Raw genomic sequence first — 10,012 nt, 5'->3', positions numbered from 1 at the left:
ACAATTTGACTGGCGGTATTGCATTTCAATTCAGTACGGCTCCGCTCAATTGGGTGATGATACCGCGATTTTTTGCAAAGGTGTCATTTCTTTCCCTCTCTCCTTTGATACAAAAATACACTTTGTATGGACACTGCCACCCTGGGCCTGCTCATGAATTAAACAGTTCACTCAAATTCAATAAAAAGTGCAAAACGGGAGGAAGGATGTGGGGGTGAGTACGCTCCCAGCGTCCAAATCATGACGTGGAAGAGTGGAAAAAGTGTCAAGAAAGGAGAGTGAGAAAGGGGGTGGGGTGGGGGGTTAAGGGGGAGCCCCCTCACGGTGGCCCCGCCTCCCTCCCCATCCCTCGCTCCCTTGTCGCCTCAATCCCCGCCCCTGCACGTATCGCTCCATTGTAGAGCACGCCCGGCTGACATTCACAAACGCTCGCTGCCGCCAGGAAGCCCCGAGCTCGAGCCAGCCCAAGCGGACAACGAAGGTTCGCTACGAGACGCCATAGAGCCACGACTGCACACGAAATCTTTTTCTTCTCTTCCTCCTTTCCTGAAGAGCATAAAAGGGGAATCATAGTCCGGCAGCAGCAACGTTGAGGGCGGTCAGTGTCTGCGCATGCGTCTCACCACTGGAAGGGTTGTGCACGCACGCGGCGCCATACACGAAAGGAAGGCAACGTTTAGCGGGAAGCCTCCTTTCATGCTGGTCTGTGCGCGTGCACGCTGAACTCGCTATCGTGTACGCGCCCACCCGCCTTCCACGCCAGCCAATGTGCGTGTGTTTGGTCGCGGAAGGAACAGGTGCGTGGAAGGGGACATGGGTGCGCGCGCGCCGGGTTATTTCTGTCCGCAGGGAGGGTTGCGGGCTCAGTCAAAACTTGGTGCGTGATCTCATTCCATGCACACGCGGGTGAACGCCTCGTCAGAAGGTGAAGGAGCAGGAGCACGAGTGTGCCGGCAAGAGAAAATGATTCAGATGAAAAACGGGATCTTGGGGCAGCCGACGGAAGCCAAAGGACACAGCTGCTAGCAGAGCTCAAGTCTTACGCGGCCTTTGGAGAGGTGTTTGTCGCAAAGTCAGGTTGGCTTCTAGAGCTTTTTTAAAAAAAAAATTAAAGCACCTCTGATGACATCGAGAGGGGCGTTGCCAAAATTAGCCGTGTCAAAAGTCAAAGCCGCTCCAGAGTGCAATTGTCCAAGCCGTTACTTGCGAAAGTACCGAAAGTTAGGGAATCGCAACTCCCCCGAAGAAAGCGATGAGGGTCCGTCTGCAAAGAGGGCAAGCGGCTGGGCGGCCGGCCCGTGGTCAAGCTGCTGAGGAATTTCAACTCCCGCGCGTGCTTTCCCGGTAACCATGGTGACCGCACACGAGTCAAAAAGTAGCTAAGCTACTGGAACACGCCCGCGGACGCTCGCACGTCCCCTTTGCATCCGAGTTTTCAGAATGTCGGGAATGGACGGGAACAAGCGAGGTACAGGACAGACCTTGACGTCTCAAAAGTCCATTTCGACCTCAGCGGCTCCGACGTTCGCCTTCGTGTGCGTTTTAAAGAGGACGCACAAGTCGCACTGAGCGCCATCTTCCTCCGAGTGCTCATTTGACCTGAGCTTGGTGTCATGTGACCAAACAGGAAAAAACAGGTTGTTGCGTCTGAAACGGCCCCGTGCGTGTGTTCATGGGGGCGGGGCAGGGATGCACTGTAGTATTTGGGAGTGTTAGTTAGGGTGGCTTGATTGACAGATGCTGCAGCTGGCGGCATGTGTCATGTCAAGTCCTGGCTGGCACTCTGAAATGCACACGTGTCCTTGTCAGGGCTGGGATGAGACGCAGCCAGAGGTTTGTTGTCGCAACGTTGTGCCCTGAGATTTTTTTGGGGGTCCTTGTTATTGTTGTTTCAGCCAAATATCTTTTGTGTGCGTCAGCGGGGTCTCCGCTGCACCTCCAAACAGCTCACAAAAGCTATCACCTTTGCCTTCCACCACCACAGGGTGGGCTGCATGAATAGCAACACATGCACACACACACACGCACGAGTGAAGGCTTGCAGCGTTCACTGTGGAGGCCTCAAGTGGGTTTAATGGCTTTAAATGAAGTGATTCAAATTACTTCTTGACAATTTCTCAACTTTCGAGCTTTCCTTCTCCTTTTGCTGCTCTAAAGGTGAAACGGGACTTTATGGAAGGAATGTGGAGAGGGGGCCAGACCAAGGCGCACTAGCTAGAAAGACAAAGACCAGCACTCAAAGCTCGAAGCGCATACAGCCTTTCCTCTCGTGCGTGGGATGTTGTGCGAGGCTTTGTCTGGATCGTATGTGGCGCTGCGTGCTTGTGGGGCGCATTGTCTGCGAGTGTGCATGTGCGAATGTCATGTGACCCCACGCCTCATCTCATGTTGCTTGTGGTCCACTCAGGTCGTGGGCGTCGCCCACCATGACTACTTGCTGAGCAAAAGGAAGCGACCAGGCAGAGAGGAGGAGCCAGTCGAGCGCTTTGCTGCGGGGTGTAAGCCTCTTCCCCTGCGTGAGGAGTATGCTGCGCCTGGGCGCAATCGGGAAGTGGGCCGTGCTGGCGGCCCTGCTGGTGGCGGCGGTGGGCGGGGCCGGGGCGGATGTGGCGCCCGGCCGGCTGGAGGTGTCCATGAGCAAGGCGGCGCCCAGTCGGCTGGAGGCGTCCATGAGCTCGTCGCTCTTGCGGGACTTGCACGCCGCTGTGCCCACCGCCCGCCACCGCTTGCCCAACGCCTGGGCTGCGGTGGGGCGAGTCTTCAGCATCCGATTGCCCGGCCGGATGGACGAGCTCCCCCTGAAGGTTGGTCGCCATGTTGCTCAAAGCAATGACGGCAAAAGCAAAAAGCGCCGTTAAGACCGCACTCGCGTGTCTTTAAAAAGCTCTCGGCCATCAGCGAGCGTAATTACATAGCAACTGCGCTCGCTCGCATGCATGTTCATGTGTTTGGGCGCTCCCTGTAATCTCACACACGCACAAAACTGGAAGAAAGGGAAGGATGATGACGATAATATTATTCAGACCACGCCCCTTGCCTCTTGACCGACAGCTCATATTCTCCATGACTGTTGACCTGATGATGTTATGTGCACTTTGTCTGTCTCCATGGGAAACCGGGTGTCCTTTGTTTGTGCCATGATATGGATGTTTGTGATGGATGGATGGATGGATGGATGGATGGACGGACGGACGGAAGGACGGACGGACGGACGGATGGATGGATGGATGCATGATGCTGATAAAGTGCTAACTCTTTTCAGATCTCCGAGTCCGGCACGTACGTCCTTCCGTCCTGGCTACACTGGGATGCCGCCTGCAGGACACTGTGGGGGCTGCCGCTAGATGAGGACAAAGGCACCTATGAGATCTCGGTCGGCGTGTCCAACGAGTCGCTTTCTTTCTCGGAGGTCCTCTTCATTGAGGTGGGTCCCCAGGATCCCTCGGCTGCCAACGGAGCGGGCACCGAGTGGTCGTGCGGCCCGGACCAATCAGTCACCATGCTGACGGTCATCCTGGATGCCGACTTGACCAAGATGAGCTCCCGCCAGAGGGTGGCGCTGCTGGATGACATGAGGAGCTTCTCAGGGGTGGAGCTCCCCCTCATGAGGCTTGACCCCGTCGTCGACAACAGGCTCTTCGACATGTCCGCCTTCATGGCGGGACCGGGAAACGCCAAGAAGGTCAGTCTGACGACGCAGCTGTCGGAATGAGCGAGGGTTCTGGTCTGTGACGAGGCAAAGTGATCTTCTATCAGCCGCAAAGCAGCAGAAGGAAGCTCACAGCTTTTTGGACAAGTGCACAGCATTGAGAGCAAGACCACAGTTGGTACAGCTTTTCTCAACTGGCTCAAAGATGTGGCTATTTTGCTACTGCCTCACATGTCATTTCAAATCCCCAACAACATCAGGCTGGCTCACTCGCACTGCAGCGTCCACCAGTAAAATGGCTCTGCCTTCCCTCACAACTACACCCGCCATCCGTCGTAACAGCATCGAGATTAGGTGGCAAATATTTTTGTGCTCAGACCAAAGCCACGTCTGGCCTTACCATTTCACTTGGGGCCAAGCCGCCATGACGTTGAACTGAAGGAAGGAGAATCATGAGCTCGGGCCATAGCTTTGCCAGAGAGAAAAAAAGTGCTTTGCCGCCGTCTTGGGCCATCTGAAGTCAGTAACAAACCTCTCGAGGTTTTGGCAGGGATTTTTGCGGTTAGCCAATCAAAAGAGGTTGGATTTGGCTGCTTGCGCCTGGGGCTCCCGAGACAACGGTGAGCCCGGTGGTAACAACGGTGATCCTCGTTTGTCTTTACAGGTGGTGGAGAACGGGGCTCTGCTTTCGTGGAAGCTCGGCTGCCAGCTAGACCAGAGCAGTGTACCTAATCTGGCCGGCGTCGAGGGTCCGGCCAAGGGAGGCATCATGTCAGCGAAGCTGGGGTACCCCGTGGTGGGCTGGCACGTGGCCAACAAAAAGCCTCGCTTGGCCAAGCGCGTTGGGCGCCAACTCAGCAACACGCCCACGCCGGCCCTGACATCACTGCCGCCTTCCTCGGCGGAGGAGCCACCCGTTCGTGTCATCCCGACGCTATCGTCGCTGTCCATTGCGACACCCCCACAAAGCTCGGCGCCACCCGTGCGGGGTCCAGTCCCGTTGCCGGGAAAACCCACCATTCGAGTTCGGGACCCGGTGGCTTCCACGCCCACCCCGGAACCGCCTCGACCCACCAAGGCGATGGAGAGCGCTGTTGAGCCGACCGCCACCCGGCCCATCTACGTGGAAGCCACCGTCACGCCGCCCGCGCCCACACGCAAGGCCACCAAGAAGCCCAAACGGCCCAAGACCACGGTAGCACCCCACCAGCCCAAGGCGTCCTCGCCCACAAAACCTTCGCTGTCAGATGCGTACAATGAAAAGCCGGTTTTGCGTAACCCCATCGACCAGGTGAACGCTCTGGTAGGAACGTACTTTGAGGTCAAGATCCCTTCGGACACTTTCTTTGACAAAGAAGACGGAACCACCGACAAGCTGCGGCTGAGCTTGAGGAAGAGCCCCAATGAAGTGGTGGGAGAAGCTTCCTGGATCCAGTTCAACAGGTGCCGCTTCGCTTTTATCTCTCGCTCGCTCGTGACTGGCAGGAGAGAAAGCCCTCAACTCCAGCGGACGGGCCCGGCCGTTGCAAAGGGCTGCTAAAATCTGACATTTGCAGCGTCTCTTGTCGTTGATGCATTTTTTTTTTGCCATTTCTTAAGACCTGCCCCTGGAGTCCTTATTCAGTCCAACATGATTCATCTTAATGAATGGCCACTGCTTGTGACAAGGGGACAATTCAATTTGATGAACGGAAAAGAGTAGCTCAAAATGCAGCCACTTCCCCGGGGAAAGGTTTCCCTTTGAAAAGGGCTGATCCCTTCCCTCAAGGGAGAACCCGAGCGGGCGGCGTTTGCTCTCATCGGCGGCGTACATAAATCCTGGCTGGATTTGATGCAGCTCTCGTCAGACTAAAGCGAGGACGCTTTTGTTGCACTGCCAGTCACAAGCTTCTGATAGGCTGATGGCTATGCCACACCGCCCGCCGGTTGCGCTCGGTGCACGCTCTCGATTGGGTGTCCCGCACGGTGACTAACTGAGTGGTCTTCTCCTCCCGACAGCACCAGCCAACTCCTCTATGGGCTACCCGACGCGCATCACGCTGGCAAGCATGAGTACTTCATGCAGGCCACCGACAAAGGAGGCCTGAGCGCCATCGACGCCATCGAGGTCCGCGTGAGCCGCTGGCCCGCCAATGACAAGAGTCCCGTGGTGTTTGCGGCCCGACTGGAGGGAGAGCCGCGTCGGGTCACCAACGACATCCACAAGAAGATCCTCCTGGTGCGGAAGCTGGCCTACGCCGTGGGGGAGCGCAACAGCAGCACGGTGAGCCTGAGGAATATCAGCAAGGGCTCCATCCTGGTGGAGTGGACCAACAGCAGCCTCCCGCACGCGCCCTGCCCCAAGGAGGATATTGTGAGCCTGAGCCGGATGCTGGGCGACGCCGACGGCAGGCCCACGCCCAACCTTCGCCGTGCGATGGAGCCCGACTTCCGACCCCTGGGCATCACGGCCAAAGGGCAGGCCGCCTGCCGGGCCTTCTCCTTCATCCCGCCAGGTGAGACGGCGCCGCCCGTCGGTGCTGCCGTCAGTCCGGCCCCAGGGACGGGGCGGGAGAGCGCCGACGACGTCTACCTGCACACTGTCATACCCGCGGTGGTTGTAGCGGCCGTCTTGCTGTTGGCCGGACTGGTGGTCACCGTTTGCTACCGAAAGAAGCGCAAGGGCAAACTGACCCTGGAGGACCAGGCCACTTTCATTAAGAAGGGCGTGCCCATCATCTTTGCCGACGAGCTGGACGACTCCAAGCCGCCGCTGCCCTCATCCGGCGCCCCACTCATCTTGCTGGAGGAGAAGCCGCCCCTGCCGCCTCCTGAGTACCCCGAGGCCGGCCCGCCCTCGACGGCGCCCCTCGACCGCCGGCCACCAGGCGAGTACGCAGCACTCCGAGACCACGACCCCAACGCCCCACCCTACCAGCCGCCGCCGCCCTTCGCCTCACCCTCGGAGGGCAATGGCTCACGCCCCAAGAACATGACCCCGTACCGCTCGCCGCCACCTTACGTGCCGCCCTAAGAGGCCACCAGGGGAGGCGGTGTCCTTTGGCAGGACTACTGGTGTCGTCGGGTGACCCCGCACACGCGACCTTCACCGGCGTTTTGCTTTTCACCTTTTTGCCAGCCTTTTTTCTTTGCAGGTGCTTCCTAACAGCAAGGTACCATGCGTGGGGGGAGGGAGGGAGCAGGTGGTTATGAGAACGCCTTATTACTGCCTCCGCAATCTCGACATATTTTCAACATGGACCGTGTGTCACGCTTGAACGTGCATTTGTTTAGCAAACAAATGTACAAAAAAAGACATCACAAACATGAACCAGCGTCATTCACGGGTGCTAAGATGATGATGATGGCGTTTGGGCTCATAAATATTTTTATACTTTACACGTTGACAGGTAAAGTCTTCATCTTTTTTAAGACTTTTGATACAAATTTGCTTTCTTTGACAATTGGTCGCCAAGCGCAAAGACGATGACAACAGTGATTGTTGTCGTTAGACAAGCGTTTTCGATAGATTTTGCTTCTTCTCTCTTCCTTTGAACGTTTGAGCGAATTGTTTTGCGATAATGACAAGCTTTGTTTGCTTTCCATAATAAAAGTCGACTTGCTATCACATCGCTGGCATCTTTTTTCTGTGCAGTCGCGACTGGCAGCTCTGGCCACACATGTCACGTGCCGGTGGTAACACTTGCACGTTATGAGATGTCTTGCTCCATCAGGCTCGCACTGAACAAAGCGAGTCAAATCAAAACAAAAAAGCTTTGAAAGCAACGGAAAGCATGCCCTGGGAGGCAGTCTCACTGCGGCCTAAAATTACCATCTGGGTAGCAAGGGAACTTCCCAAGGAAAAATGAGACGTGCTTGTGATGAGCAGTTGGCCTAAAAGACGGCTGCCACAAAGCCGGCTCTTGTTGCCGATGGCGACGTCAACGCGGCCTGACCTTTGGCGGGAACGCAAACAACAATAAGGAATAATTGTACTAAGTTCATCTTGTTTTTCCTTGTTTTAATCACTTCACTGGTTTCTTTTATATCAAACAAATTGTTTTAGGTTCTTTACCTGACATGTTTCGGCGGTTTCTTCCGCCTTCATCAGAGTGTCACAGATGTGATAGTGACGCGTCTTTATCAGCTGATGGATGATGGATGAAGGTGTGGCTCACCTGTCAGATTTGACAGGTGAGTCACACCCTCTGCTGTCCATTCACCTCTCCAGAATGCTGTTCCAGGTTGTTGAGAGCATATAGGCTCCCTCATCCCTGTTGATGGTCCTCGGGTCCCGCCTGTGGATCTCAATGGCCTCCCTGATCCAACGCTGATGTTTATTTTCTTCAGTGCGGATGACTCTGGCCTTTTCCCAGTCCATGATGTGGTTTTCTCTTTTACAGTGATCGGTTATGGCTGACTTGTAGTGCTCCTGTTCTGCTTGTAGTTTTATTGCTCTTGTTTGTCTTGTTGCCGTCTCCTTCTCACACTCCTTCTTGTGTTCTACTTTTCTTGTGATGAAGTTCCTCCCTGTCTCCCCGATGTATGATTTATTGCATGATTTGCATGGAATTTCGTATATGGAATTGCATTTGTTTTCCGGGTTGACTTTGTCTTTTGGGTGGACCAGTATTTGACGGAGTGTTGTATGTGGTTTGATAGGTGTGGTTATGTTGTATTTATTCATGGCTCTTTTGATGCGTTCCGTAATTCCTCTCACATACGGCAAAATCACCATTCCGCTGGGTTCTTGTTTCCGTGTTTGTTATCTTTTGTTTTTTACCTGTTCTGCACCTTTGGTTATTGCCCATTGTGGATACTGACATTTTTTGAGTGTATGTTAGAGAGAGTAATAGAAGACGGCAAGCTTTGATGTCTATTCATATGCAAATGAGTTAGGAAGTCATAAAATTTTATGATCTATTGATGTTGATTTATGACCTATTTTATTGGGGGTCATAAATTCATTAGCGGGTTGGTGGCATCAAGATGGCGCCAGTCGTGACGGCGCCATCTTTGACTGTCGCCATTTTGGTTTGCTGGCGCCATTTTTAAGATGTGGATATGTATGGGCATGTATTTTTATGAATCAAGACAGGTGGAGCACCTGTGCTAGCTTTGCTAACAGCCCTCTGAGCTACTTGCGCTTACGGCGCGTGCGTGTGAGATTGAAGGGGACCCTTTTGTTGAGAAGGCGAAGGGGAGGGGGGTGTTTGTGGCCCTCTGAGCTACTTGCGCTTACGGCGCGTGCGTGTGAGATTGAAGGGGACCCTTTTGTTGAGAAGGCGAAGGGGAGGGGGGTGTTTGTGATAGGGTGGGGGGTTTGTGACAGGAGGCAACATTATAGGTGTCAAAGTTGGCTGGAAGAGAGTCGCATATAATTTGAGAAACAATAGTTCAGCCAAAGTTATCTGAAAGCGAGAGACGCATGTAATTTGGTAAACATTGGTTTAGAGGATCAAAGGGCTTTTGTTGAGAAAATCACACTGTTACAAGTCACAAGTTATCTCTAATGTAATTTGACAAACAATAGCGGAGTCGGTATTACTGGGGCCAAGGATATGCTGTAGAGACTGTTTGAACCGTTTAATTTTGGAGGGAGACAGACGAAGGCCTCTGTTTTTTATGAAGACTATCTAAGTTTAAAACATATCCTGATTTTTTAAAAAAAACACGTGATACACAGAGGTGTGGTTTGAGAGAGGGGCTGGACCTGTTGTTCGTATATTTACGCGAGAGTATCGTGCTGATAGTTCATAGAAAAAAGAGCTAAAGCTGTGGTGTTAAACTGCAAACCTGAAGCTCGAATCATGATAGCAGAAACGCCGGTCAGTATCCATCTTTGCCGCAGAGGCCCCGATGGCCTGCTAGATGCCCCTAGAAAGAAGCAAATGTATCTCAGGCGCATGCAACAAAGGCCTACAGAAAAACTTGAACGGAGCTGGCAGCTAACACCAGAGACTCTATGGGGATTTAGTTTTTTTTACGAGACTGGTGAGTTGTCTTTCTTCATGAGAAACCAAGAGAGCTCCGGTTCAAACATCAACAACAACAACAACAACACTTGTGAGCAGACAGGTGCGTTTGGTTCGTTGAACTCGAATGACTGGGCTGTCTTAAATCAACTCTTGCCAGAGGTTTTGACTGAATTTCTCAAGGAATACGGGTTAGAAGGTGAGCTGAATGCAACTTGGATTTCAAAAATCACAGCCAGCGGGAGATGTTTTTTCCGGCTGAAAGTTTCTCCTCAAACTGTTGATGGGGTAGAAGACGGAGAGCTAATCGATTTAATGTTTCTAAAACTTGAAGTGTTCAACAGCGAATGCGGTGTTTTCCAGACAATTTTGAATATACCGTTATCCGAATGGGATCAGAAGATGCAGG

At 53.5% G+C, this 10,012-nt stretch overlaps 1 protein-coding gene across 7 annotated transcripts; it reads left to right on the top strand.

Moving 5' to 3' along the window:
• Window positions 1–363: 363 nt before the first annotated feature.
• LOC148390284 (dystroglycan 1-like) lies at window positions 364–7,256 on the top strand. Of its 7 annotated transcripts, none has more exons than XM_088388523.1 (5): window positions 364–481; window positions 2,408–2,804; window positions 3,263–3,682; window positions 4,314–5,092; window positions 5,648–7,256. In XM_088388523.1, the coding sequence occupies exons 2-5, from the start codon at window positions 2,526–2,528 to the stop codon at window positions 6,660–6,662; spliced, it is 2,493 nt and encodes an 830-aa protein (XP_088244649.1). In that variant the 5' UTR covers window positions 364–481; window positions 2,408–2,525; the 3' UTR covers window positions 6,663–7,256. The 7 variants fall into 7 exon arrangements, with proteins under 7 accessions (XP_088244649.1, XP_088244648.1, XP_088244652.1 ...); XM_088388522.1 differs by having other exon boundaries at window positions 379–598; XM_088388526.1 differs by lacking the exon at window positions 364–481 and adding an exon at window positions 662–797.
• Window positions 7,257–10,012: the final 2,756 nt, after the last annotated feature.

Source organism: Syngnathus floridae, chromosome 11 (genome assembly GCF_059516105.1).
Source record: "Syngnathus floridae isolate MCC-2025c chromosome 11, RoL_Sflo_1.0, whole genome shotgun sequence".
Taxonomy (NCBI): domain Eukaryota; kingdom Metazoa; phylum Chordata; class Actinopteri; order Syngnathiformes; family Syngnathidae; genus Syngnathus; species Syngnathus floridae.
The sequence above is the reverse complement of the archived record's forward strand: the minus strand, read 5'-3'. Positions and strand labels throughout refer to the sequence as shown.